The sequence below is a fragment of the Megascapheus bottae genome, chromosome 2 (assembly GCF_031878675.1).
Source record: "Megascapheus bottae isolate mThoBot1 chromosome 2, mThoBot2.hap1, whole genome shotgun sequence".
NCBI lineage: Eukaryota > Metazoa > Chordata > Mammalia > Rodentia > Geomyidae > Megascapheus > Megascapheus bottae.
Genome location: NC_143510.1, coordinates 47,972,266 through 47,984,959, shown reverse-complemented (window position 1 = coordinate 47,984,959; position 12,694 = coordinate 47,972,266). Strand labels below are relative to the sequence as shown.

The 12,694-nt window shown below is 42.2% G+C and overlaps 1 protein-coding gene across 5 annotated transcripts in view; it reads right to left on the bottom strand.

Moving 5' to 3' along the window:
- Atf1 (activating transcription factor 1) overlaps positions 1-12,694 on the bottom strand; it is a 30,667-nt gene that overhangs the window by 3,591 nt on the left and 14,382 nt on the right. For 3 of the 5 annotated variants that reach the window (XM_090325698.1, XM_090325683.1, XM_090325690.1), the window contains exons 3-7: positions 5,831-5,950; positions 4,311-4,408; positions 3,724-3,848; positions 1,755-1,934; positions 1,501-1,660 (exon numbers count right to left, since the gene is read on the bottom strand). In XM_090325698.1, the coding sequence (XP_090181824.1) occupies positions 1,501-1,660; positions 1,755-1,934; positions 3,724-3,848; positions 4,311-4,408; positions 5,831-5,950 (683 nt within the window). Of the gene's footprint in view, positions 1-1,500; positions 1,661-1,754; positions 1,935-3,723; positions 3,849-4,310; positions 4,409-5,830; positions 5,951-7,700; positions 7,726-7,755; positions 7,818-12,694 lie in introns of those variants that run through there. The other 2 variants (XM_090325711.1, XM_090325705.1) reach the window with 2 other exon arrangements.

Here is a 12,694-nt window from a genome sequence, read left to right as displayed (position 1 = left end):
AGGAGTCTGGGTTAAATGCTTTTCCTTCAAGGGGTCATTCTAAACAAAGTGAATTTTAAGTGACATTTCTCAGATTATGGCCATAGTGACCTGAGGACAGTGTCATCTCAGCTACTTAAGTAAAGCTTGGGAGGTCTATGGTTTGAAGTCTACGCAGCTTACATCTCAATAAAACTAAACATGTGGGGTGGCTTGTGCCTATGATTCCAGCTAGGCCAGAGTCTATAGTCTACAGCTGGCCTTGTCAAAAAGCATACTCTACTTGAAAACAGAAGCAAATGGGTGGAGGCGGAGCTCCTGCCTATAACCCATAGTTCAAAGCCAGCCTGGGCAGGAAAGGCTGTAAGATTTATTTGTAATTAACTACCAAAAGAGGCAGGAGAGTACTTGTTTAGCATGCAGGGGGCCGCGAGTTTGATCTTCACCACCAAAACAACAAATACCAGAGGAAATAACTGCAGATGTTGGTAGAAATAAGGAGAGAATAGAAATGGGCTTTAAAATATGGATACTTGGGGCCAGAGTTTGGTCTAGTGGTAGAGTGCTTGCCTAGCATGCACAAAGACCCAGGTTCGATTCCTCAGTACCACATATATAGAAAAGGCTGGAAGTGGTGCTGTTGCTCAAATGGCGGAGTGCTAGCCTTGAGAAAAGTCCAAGGACAGTGCTCAGGCCTGAGGGTTTTGTGTGCGTGTGTGTGTGTGTGTGTGTGTGTGTGTGTGTGTGGTTACTTATGGTCTTAGGGTAAAATAAAAATTTGATGGATGAGGTGCCTTTCATGGATAAAGAAAGTGATTTCTCTTGGGGGGGCTTACAATATGGCTTTGTGTTAGAGTGCTTGCCTAGCTTGCATGAAGCTCAGGGTTTAATTTCTCAGTACTCCATAAACAAAAGCTGGATGTGGCTCAAGTGGGAGAGTGCTAGTCTTGAGCCAAAGAAGCTCAGGGATAGTGCCCAGGCCCTGAGTTCGAGCTCCAGGACTGACAGTCCTACTGACAGTGGCTTCTCAAGATGGGCCTATTTCTGGTGAAGATAGTATGAACGCTGACCAAGGGGGTGAGAATATTACAGATTTAGTTGATAAAGCAGAGGCAAAGTTTTACCAAGGATAAAAGTTACCAAACTGCACTGCATGCTAGAACCCCTGTAAAAGGAAAAGTCATTTAATGTGGCAGAATTTTCCTGTTGTCTTATTTTGGGAACTGGCGCAGTGACTCCAACTTTGAGTAATCACCATCTTGATCCGTGAGGAGCCACCAGCATCCAGCAGGACTGGCTTTCTATTATGTAGGCTGAGATTTTTTTTTTGGCAGTCCTGGGGGCATGGACTCAGGGCCTGAATAATGTCCTTGGGTTCTTTTTGTCAAGGCTAGAGCTCTACCACTTGAGCCTCAGCACCACTTTTTTCTATGTATGTGGTACCAAGGACTTGAACTTGGGTCTTCATGCATGCTAGGCAAGCACTCTACCACTAGGCCAAACCCCCAGCCCCCTACCTACCTATTTTTCATCAATCTTATTTCTCTCTTCAATTGAGGGTCATCTGTCTTAGATGTCTGAGATGTAAGCGTCACTGGAGATGTCATCACCACAGTTTGTGGCAGCGAAGTAGCTGAAGGTGTGGTTCGGATCTGATATGTCTGCATATCTCCTGACGCAGCTGTGTAATCAAAAAAGTGAGTTACTTGATAAATATCTTGATAAATATCTTTTAAAGTATTTTGGACACTTTGTATAGAGTTAAGTACACTTACTTTGTACAACCACCTGGTTGCTGGGCAGGAGGATTTGCTGTCCATCAGACGTCTGTGCATACTGAAGAATAGTACCTTGCTGAGCACTGCCTGAATTTGTCATGGTTAGTGTCTGCAGGCCCTGTACTCCATCTGTGCCTGGACTGGCCAGTTGTAAGGCTCCGTTAGGGGCAATGGCAACTTTAACCAGAGAAAGAAAATAAAAATTGCAAATGTAAAGCTATGTAATAATATATTGATGTAAAGTAAGGATTCTTTAACACGTTTTTTTGTTTAGGTCAGTCCTGGGGGCTTAAACTCAGAGCCTGAGCAGAGTCCTTGGGCTTTCTCAAAGCTAGAGCTCTAGCTCTACCACTTGAACCACAGTAACCACTTCCAGCTTTTCTATGTGTGTGGTACTGAGGAATCAAACCCGGGTGTGCATGCATGCTAGGCAAGCACTCCACCACTAGCCCAGACTCCTGGTCATCTCTCTTGTTGTTGAGACAATCTTGCTAACCTTAGCTCATAATCCTATTTCCACCTCTATAGTTGGGGTTACAGGCATGAGCTAACAGCTAATATGCCTAGCTAAGCATTTTTTAACAGTAAGTCTGATAGAGAAAAGAATGATAGAAGGGACAACATTGGTGAAGTCCCTTTGTAAAACAGACCGTATGCATCTGTCCCACCCCAAAAGAAAGGTCTGAATGCAGTAGTACTTTTTGCTTAACTGATTACAAGAAAGAAAATGAAATGTGTTTACAAAATTTTATAGCTTCAATTAACCACCAGAAAACCAAAAGTGGGTCAATGTGATAAAGCAGTAGCCTTCAGCTCAGGGACAGTGTCCAGACCTCAAGTACACAATCAACAACAAAAAACAGTTAATTTATTATGTCTTACTTTGGTTTATTAAAATGACATTTGACATAGACTAGATTAATTACGAGTATGTGGCCTGCTGTTGAATACTTGAGGGCAAGGACCACACTTTCAATCCTTTAGATCTTTGGCTAGTCTCAAGGTGAGATTTGCCCAGGCAAAAAAAAGGAAAAATCTAGCTTCCAACGATTTTCAGACTCCCAAGTAGCTAGGATTATAGGTATGAGCCACCAACATTGGCCAGATGGAATTCTTTACACTAGTGAATGCTCACTTTCTTGTAGGTTTATTAAACTTGACTAGCCCTTGATTACATAAATCACATTACACCAGTCTGAATGAGTTTCTGATTCAATTGTTTAATCCTTTATTATGTATCTAACCCACATATTTCTAGAATTAAGGCCATGCTGTAAAAGGCAATGTAGTTTGAAGGAAAAGCCTTATTCGAGCCTCCAATTAGTTTTTAATGAAAAAGCTAAGCAAGAACTGGAGGCTTCAAGCCATAGTACCAGCAGCCTTCCTCCTCCCCCCAAAAGGGTGTCTGGGGGGGGTGTTAGAGGTGTCGCTCAGATGATTAGATCACTGGCCAATGAGTAAAAGTGTCAAGAGTTCCTGTCTTAAAGACTAAAATTAGACATTATTGTGATTAAAATTTCTCAACCTTTTCTTTCTAGTGTATATTTGAGGGTTAAAAGGCTACCACCCTACCCTAGAGCCAAGCCCATTTCTAGTTTTCTAGAGATTTAACTGGAGATAAGTCTCAGGTCCTTTTGTGCCTGGGCTGGCTTTGAACCTTGATTCTCAGGAGATTGAGATCTCCTGAGTAGCTATGATTATAGGCATGAACCCCCGTGCCCAGCTAAGACTTTTATCTCCAATTAACCACCAAAAAGCCAGAAGTTGTTCAAGTGGAAAAGTGCAGCTCAGGGACAGTACTTGGGGCCTGAGTTTAAGCACCAGGACTGGCACCAAAAAATAATTGAGCCTTGGCTCTCTAACCTACAGAATGTGTTACTGTAAGAACATTATAAGTCCCCCATTCCCTCATCAATGGCTGTTGCTACACACATGTGTCCATCCCATGAGAACACACTATACATACTGTATTGTCCGCTGCTAGTTTGATAGATGGAAGTTGGAACAGACATAGATGTGACAGCAGAAACTCCAGGATTTTCTCCTTTTCTACTGCGTGTATCTTCTGAAGAGAGGTCTTTCAAAATTTTTCTGTAAAAGATAAACTCGCATGAATGCTGGTGAGATGGCTTCACAGAAATAAATTGCTAAAAGATATTTTCTTGGGCCTGGTAATGTACATGCACTAAGACGTGGATTTGATCCCTCGGTAACACATATTCTGAGAAAGCCCAAGGACAGTGCTCAGGCCCCATGACTGGGCTTTTCTTCTGTCCTCTGCTTGGCACTTTCTCTGAAAAATTTTTTCATTTTGCCAATGTTAGAAAACTAAGAAAGGGAACACAGTCCAAGTGCCAACTATGTAAGAAATATGAACATTTAATACACATCATATTCTTCAGCCTGTATAATCTGATGAACATTTAATACACATCATATTCTTCAGCCTGTATAATCTGACTAATGTCTGAATGCTCCCTTGCTTACCTAACCACATGTTCTGCTTCAGATTTGTACCAACCCTGCATGTGTCATATTTCCAAGAGTACTGACCTGTAAGATGGGCGCCGGGCTAGGATCCCGTGAGCTTTCTGTGAGGATCCTATGCTGTCAGATGAGTCCTGAGATTCCTCACTTTCTGATAAACACACCTAAAAAATCAGAACTGGTTTTAATACGATGAAAGGTTCAGATGGAAAAAGTGAGTTTTTATGTTCAAAGAAAATTACTTGATTCTTGCCACCCCAATTCTGTTTAAAAAGAAGCTGTCTTCCCTGGGCCTAGAGTTTAGCCTAGTGGTAGAGTGCTTGCCTAGCATGCACGAGGACCCGAGTTCAATTCCTTGGTACTACATAGAAAAAAGCCAAAAGTGGTGCTGTGGCTCAAGTGGTAGAGCTCTAGCCTTGAGAAAGTCCAAGGACAGTGCTCAGGCCCTGAGTTCATGGCCTAGGACTGGCAAAAAAAAGTCTTCCAGTAGCCCAGAATAAAGTTTATCCCCAAATAAAAACCAGCCACTCATACTGAGGAATTAAAGATTTAAAGATTTCTTGTTTTGTAATTCACTGATGTTTTCTGATTTGAAAAGGCTGTTAAAAAACCAGTTGCTCATATTGAGGAGACTGCTGAGTATACAGGCATCATCAGCAAGCAATGTTCTTTGAAGGTCTTAAAACCATGAGACTGAACAACCTCATAAAGGGATAAATTCAGAGAAGGACTTAACCAAGAAATACTCTTAAGAAACAACAACTGAGACTGAGGAAGAACCACCAGGGAGGATAGAAGAGAACCAAAGAGCCAGCTGGCTGTACTGGAAAAACTAGCAAAGACAGTTTTCTGAAAAATACCTGATTAACAAGCAGGATGCCTGAGTTCATATCCCGTATCACCAAAAGACACAGAAACATAATCCATCATTTTATTCGTTCTTTAGCTACTTTCAGTAAATTTCTAAATTCACTCAGTCCTCCCACTAAACTCAAGTGAAATTTCTAAAAGATACAAGTCAAGCCCCAAGTACAAGCCCCAGCTCTCCCCCTAAGCTTTTGGACCTGGGACTGTGGACTAGTGGTAGAGTGCTTGCCTAGCATGCACAAAGCCTTGGGTTTGATTCCTCAGTATCACATACACAGAAAAAAAGCAGGAAGTGGTGCTTTGGTTCAATTGGCAGAGTGCTAGCCTTGAGCAAAAATACTCAAGGCTAGTGCCCCAGGCCCTAAGACACAGGATTGGTTAAAAAAAAAAAAATTAAGTTTTCATTTTCAACTGAGTGTGGTGATGTACACCTATAAACTCCTCAAATTGAGACTGAAGCAGGAAAATTCAGTTTAAGGCCAGCTACATCAAATTGGAAGACAGTCTGGATCACATAGTATTACCCTGTCTCTCACACACAAAAGTTTCATTCCCTCAAATTCTAAGCAATACCACTGCTAGCAAGTTGTATTCTAATTTCACCAGTATACATGGAATTTTAAAATGTTTCTATTCAGTCTATAACTTCAACAGTGTCTGAAGACTTAGGGTAGGTATATAAAGTCCCCACTCTGAATCACTGTCTTGAATTTCTGTACCGTTTGCACGAGTGGTAGGTGAATTACAGAAGACTGAGCTTTCTGGATGACCCCCTGAACCTGTACTTGCTCTCCCGGAAGTGGTACAATTGTCACTGGTGTAGATCCTCTTAATGACATCTGAGGACAAATAAAAATTCATTCAATTAACAAGATATATATTGCACCTGTGCATATAAGACAGCCAGCTTAACACTAAAAAGTATATTTCAGAACTGATTATATTTAATCACATCAGTTTACCAACTATCAGATACTGAACTAGCAGTACAAACTGAAAAGTGGCCACTACAAGTACAGGGAAAGAAGAAAGGGTGTTAGTTTAAGCTGGATGTCAAAGGGTAAGTGTTTCCCAGAAGGTGCATATGCAGGGAGGGAGGCATTGCAGGCAAAAGAATTGACTATAAAACCAGGGAGGCTCTTTATAACACATTTAAACTGTTGTTTTGGCTTCAAAGCTCCAAAACAACAGTCAAAGGAAGAGAAATTCTAAATATGGGTACTGTCTTTTTAATTTTAGCAAAATATTTCAGGTAACAAATCAATTTGTGGGAATCAAATGGAGAAATACCAGAAATGGAGGGAAAAATTCAGCAGTGATACTATGTTGAAAATGTTTAACTATACACAGACGGGAGGGAAGAGCAAGGGAAAGAGGCAGTATCTAAAAAATCTACTCGTTACCTGATTTATATACCTGTAACTCATCTGTATATCACTTTTATAAAAAACAATGCAAAAGATTTAATAACAGTGGAATGGAATACTGCATGCACATCTGTAATCCTAGCTACACAGAAGGTTTAGTAGGATGATCCTGAGTTCAAGGCTAGCTTGAGCAACATAGGGAAAACCTGTCTCAAAGTAAAGGAATCAGATTAGCCTGCTGACCTCAAAACACTATTAAAAAATATTTATTCCACCCTCAGTACTAGAAAACAAACCCCCCTAGCTCATTCCTATAATCCTAGTAACACAGGAGGAAGAGACCTGAGCTTGCACACCACCAAGAAAGAGCTGGAAGCATCTCAAGTGATAGGGAACTATCCTTGACCAAAAAAACCTTAGGGACAATGCTCAGACTGCAAGAATGAAGATGAGCCAGGGGCTGGTGGATCATGCTTGTTATTCTAGCTACTCAGGAGGCTGAGAACTGAGGATGGGTGGTAAAAGCCAGCCCAAGCAATAAAGTCCATGAGACTCTTATCTCCAATTAGTCACCAAAAAGCTAGAAATGGAGTTATGGCTTACATAGTAGAGCACAAATATTGAGAAAAAAGCTCAGGTAAAGGGCTAGGAATGTGGCTTAATGGAAGGGTGCTTGCCTAGCATGCATGAAACTCTGGGCTCAATTCCTCAGAACCATATAAACAGAAAAGGCTGGAAGTGGCCATGTGGCTCAAGTGGTAGAGTGCTAGCTTGAGCAAAGAAGGTCAGGGACAATGGTCAGACCCTGAGTTTAAGCCCCAGGACCAGCGCCCACACGCACGTGCAAACACATACCACACAAAGAAAAGAAAATGAAGGTAAGTGCTGAATTTGAAACAACAAAACCCCTGCACAACCAACACCACTAGCAGTCACACACAAGATACTAGACCACGAGTTCTCAACCAAAAATACCCAGAAACCTCAGGGACCATCCTGGATGGTCTTAATTGGAGAGTATTTAAGACAGAATTCAGGAGTACTGAACATTCCATATAAGCAAAGCTCTCTACCACAGGACTCACCATACCGAAGTCCTTATACAGGCTTGCTGTACTCAAGATGAAAGAGGTGATATCAAATGGTGCCCTTACACTTTTAAGAATGAATAAAAACAGTGACAGTCTGGACCGGGAGAATAGCCTAGTGGTAGAGTGCTCACCTAGCCCTGGGATCGATTCCTTGGTACTACATACTCAGAAAAAGCCAGAAATGGTGCTATGGCTCAAGTGGCAGGCTGTTAGCCTTGAGCAAAAAGTGTCCAAGGACAGTGCCCAGGCCCTGAGTTCAAGCTCCAGGACTGCAAAAAAAGACACAGTAAGCAGACATCTATAATCCCAGTACCCAGGAAGTAAAGGCAGGAACATCAAGAATTCAGGCCAACTTGTGTTAACATTGGTGGCTCATGCCTGTGACCTCGCATTTTAAAATAATGCCCAAACTGACACAACAGTGGTTGAGGGGTTGTTAGTTGTTAGACGACATACTATTCATATCCCCCCAACTCAGACAAATAAAAGCAGAGATAGGGATGCCATAGCTCACACAATCCTAGATAATCAGGAGGCTGAGACCTGAGGATCAAGGTCTGAAGCCAGCCCAGGGAGACAAATCCCCTCAATTTTCAAATAGTAGAGGTGAAGCTCAAGTGATAAGAGTCCTGACCTTGAAAAGAAGTCAAGCAATAAATTGAAGGCCCTGAGTTCAAGCGTACAGGCACAAAAAGGAAGAAAAATTACTTAAGGTGCTTCCAGCATGGATGGATATGGAAGACTTAAGAAATCCACTTTGCTTTCTAACTTACCACATTAAAGACTGAGGACAATGGTGTCTTACACCTGTAATCATAGCTACTTAAGAGGCTGAGATCTGAGGACCTTGGTTTGAAGTTATAAGCAGGAAAGTCCTTGTGACTTTTTTTTTTTGCCAGTCCTGGGCTTGGGCTCAGGGCTTGAGCACTGTCTTTGGACTTTCTCAAGGCTAGCACTCTACCACTTGAGCCCCAGCACCACTTCTGGCTTTTTTCTATGTATGTAGTACCGAGGAATTGAACCCGGGTCTTCGTGCATGCTAGGCAAGCACTCTACCACTAGGCCAAACTCCCGGCCCATCCTTGGGACTCTTATCTCCAATTAATCACCAGAAAAGTGGTAGGAGAGCTGTGGCTACAAGTGGTAGAAAGCTAGCCTTGAGAGGAAAAGCTCATGGATAATGTCTAGGCCCTGAGTCCAAGCCCCAAAACAGGATAAAAGGAAAATTCAGACAACGAAGAATGTCCAAGAGCAACAAGGTATGTGTTCCTGTAATTCCAGCACTTGGAAGGCTTAGGCAGGATTCTGAGTTCAAGGCCAGGTTGGGCTACAAAACAAGGTGTCACACTAAAACCATTCTCATGGTGAAAATCCTAGGGCTAGGAATGTTGCTCAGTGATAAGAGTGATTGCCTCACATGCATAAAGATAGGAATCTGGCTTAGTGGTAGAGTACTTGCCTAGCATGCAAGGAGCCCTGGGTTCGATTCTTCAGCACCACATAAACAGAAAAAGCCAGAAGTGATACTATGTCTGTCTCAAGGTAAGACTGCTAGCTTTACTTAGCAAAAGTAGCTCAGGAACAGTCTCCTGTCCCTGAGTTCAAGCCCCAGGACTTGGGGTGGGGGGGGGGAAACCCCTCCAAAACAAAAAAAACTAAATAATTCCTGTAATCTTAGGTAATCAGAAGGCTGAGATCAAGGATTGAGGCTCAGAACCAACCCAAGCAGACAAATCCAGAAATCTCATCTCCAATCCACAAACAAAAAGCCAGAGCTGAGGCGTCTCAAGTAGTAGAGTACAAGCTACCAATGAAATAGGACGCAAGACCCAAATTCAAGCTCCAGTACCAGAATAAAAATTAAATGGAATGATGATTGTCTTGTTAAAGCTTTGGAGCCAAAACTGTTTTACTTCAACATTTCCTCATTTATCTTCATATATGCAGGAGTCAAACTACTGGACTGCAAAACCACCTCTACTACTAGTATGAAATAAATAACAGATTACAAAAAGATGAGTTGATATGAAACACTGTAAAATACTGACAAATTCAAAGTGACACACCAAATTGGCAATTAACATCACTCCTATGCACAGTGATTAAAGTACACAATATTTTCTATAATATGAGGAAGTGTGTCTGTGTGGGAAACCTTAAAGATCACCAACTCTAATTCCCAGATGATGAATGTCCAGTGTAAACAAGACTCAATGTTCTCAAGTCAGCGAGTGACAATGCCAGGATTCAAACCAGGTTTTCTTTCCACTAAGCAAGGCTGCTTCTCAATCAACAGACTTTATATTTCAGTAAAATTCAATGAAAACTGAGTAGCTTCTCTCCACCTTGCTGTAACTGAGATCTGTCCACATACCTGTTAACACTTGTTCCTACTATACAGCTCTCCACTGCACTTTTTGGGAGCCTACTAGAGATGGGTGTTTGTTCTCCCATCCACTGTATTTCAACACACCCACTCCCCCAAACTCCCAACTTTGATGTTCACATAGAGGATTGCCCTTGTGGCAGCGAAGTCCTTAAATATTGAAGATTTTAGACCTACAACACTGTTTCCTCCTGTGTGTTCCTAATATAATCTGTGGTATTTTCTGTTTTTGTGCCATTCCTGACGTGCCAACTCTGGGCCCGGGTGCCATCTCTGAATTTTTTTTTTTTTTTTGCCAGGCCTGGGTTTGGGGCTTGGGGCCTTGGGTTTTCTCAAGGCTAGAGCTCTACCACTTGAGCCATAGCACCACTTCTGGCTTTTTTCTATGTATGTGATACTGAAGAATCAAACCTGGGTCTTTGTGCATGCTAGGCGAGCATTCTATCCTGGCCCCTCTCTGAGCTTTTTTTGCTCAAGGCTAGTGCTCTGCCACTTGGGCTACAGTGTCACTTCCCATGTTTGCTGAGATTATTGGAGATAGGAGTCTCACAGACTTTCCGGTCTTAGCTGGAATCAAACCATTATCCTCACATCCCAGCCTCCTGAATAACTAGAATTACACGCATGCCCTTTTGTTGTTGCCTTTTTTCTTTATTTGTGGGTCTTGGGCCTTGAGCTCTGGCCTGGGCACTGTCTCTGAGCTCTTCAGCTCAAGGCTACTGCCCTACCCCTGGGGCCACAACACCACTTCCGGTTTTCTAATGGTTCATTGGAGATAAAAGTCTCATAGACTTTAGTGGCCAGGCTGGCTTTGAACTATAATCCTCATATCTCAGTCACCTGAGTAACTAGGATTGCAGGTGTAAGCCACTGCGTCCACATCCGGCATATTGCTTTTTGAGTCCAGGTCTTGCTATCTACGTCAGGCCAACCCCAAACGTAAAAATACTCCTGTCTCAAATTTCCAAGTGCTGGTGTTATAGGCATGTGCCACCATGTGTGCTATTTTCAAGATGTAATATCTAGTATCCTTCCATGCCTAGATTTTTATTTAATTTTAATGGATTTCTCATTAAGTTGTCCCACTCCAGGCTAGCTTTGAATGACTGTGGTAAAGTGATCCTTTTGCCTCAGCTTCTCAGACAGGTTTCTGCTTCTGACCTCCGCTTCTAAGCCCTTTTATCCACCCTCCTCAGCTTACCTATTTCCAGTCATAAGCTACAGGGTTTCTCATTAGGCATTTGGGGAAGGACAACTCTTCCGTGTGTAGGGATATTGTTATATAAGCCACTTAACATGCAGCTTCTACCCACTAAATGCCAATTATAACTTCTCTGTCCACCAACTTCCTGACATCTCAATGCAGAAGCATTCTACTCTAGCTGAGAACCTGTGACCTAAAGCCTATCAAACTGGATAAACGCACCCTTTCACAATCTCAAATTCAACTATCCTTCTCTGAGTATTTACCACCTATGTCAAGATTCACTATCTCTAAATACTTTGAATCTCAAAAATTTGTCAACTCCACAAAACCCCACTGAATTTATTGTATGTTTCTTTTTTTTTGGTCATGGGGCTTGAATTCGGGGCCTGAATGCTGTCCCTGAGGTCTTCAGCTCTACCACTAACCACAGCGCCACTTCTGGTTTTCTGGTGGTTAACTGGAGGTAAGAGTCTCACAGACTTTCATACCTGAGCTGGCTTTGAACCGAGATCCTCAGATCTCAGCCACCCAAGTAGTTAGAATTACAGGTATGAGCCACCATTCATTATACTTGGACCAGACCTTAGCAAAGCTTTTTGTGATCTCACTCTTATCAAGAGCACCTGCTGAAGAGACTTGGAGAAAAGCTTACCAGAGGGCAGAAACATCAATTGTGTCTACAGCTTTCTAGTTTTTTTTCTTTTCCATGTTGGTCCTGGGGCTTGAACTCTGGTCCTGGGTGCTGTCCCTGAGCTCTTCAGCTCAAGGCTATCACCCTACCCTAGAGCCACAGCCCCACTTTTGGTTTTCTAGTGGTTAATTGGAGATAAAAGTCTCATGTCTTTAGTGCCTTTGGGCTGGCTTTGAACTGTGATCCTCAGATGTCAGCCTCCTGAATAGCTTTAGGATTACAAGTGTGAGCCACCACACCCAGCGAGTTTCATATTTTCATGCTAGCCTACACTTAAGTTTTTAGCAATTCACTAAACTTGGATGAATTGCTCTTTTCTCCTGGTTTAATGGCCCTGACTTCTGTACTCTGCTACAAGTAAACCATGCCTATATCCTACTTTTGTGAATTTGAGAACAGTTATAACTTTTAGATTACAAAATTTACTTTTTGTTTTAGGATAGAAGCAACATTTGTATACTGTAGGTAGAAACTAGAGTCACTGTGAATCACACATATATATTTATGCATGCATATGTATGTTCTTTATTAAATACATATTTTTGTCTACATGTATGCCTATCAATTTAAATTCTTTTATTTTTTTTGTTGGTTGTGGGGCTTGAACTCTGGGCCTGAGCGCTGTCCCTAAGTTGTTCAGCTCAAGGTTACCACCCCACCTCCTGAGCCACAGTCCCACTTCTAGGTTTTTAGTGGTTAACTGGAGATAAGAATCTCATGGGGTGGGAAGTGTGGCCTAGTGGTAGAGTACTTACCTAGCAAGCACATACACAAAAAGCCAGAGATAGTGCTATGGCTACAGTGGTAGAGCTTTAGCTTTGAGCAAAAAGTGATCCATGAC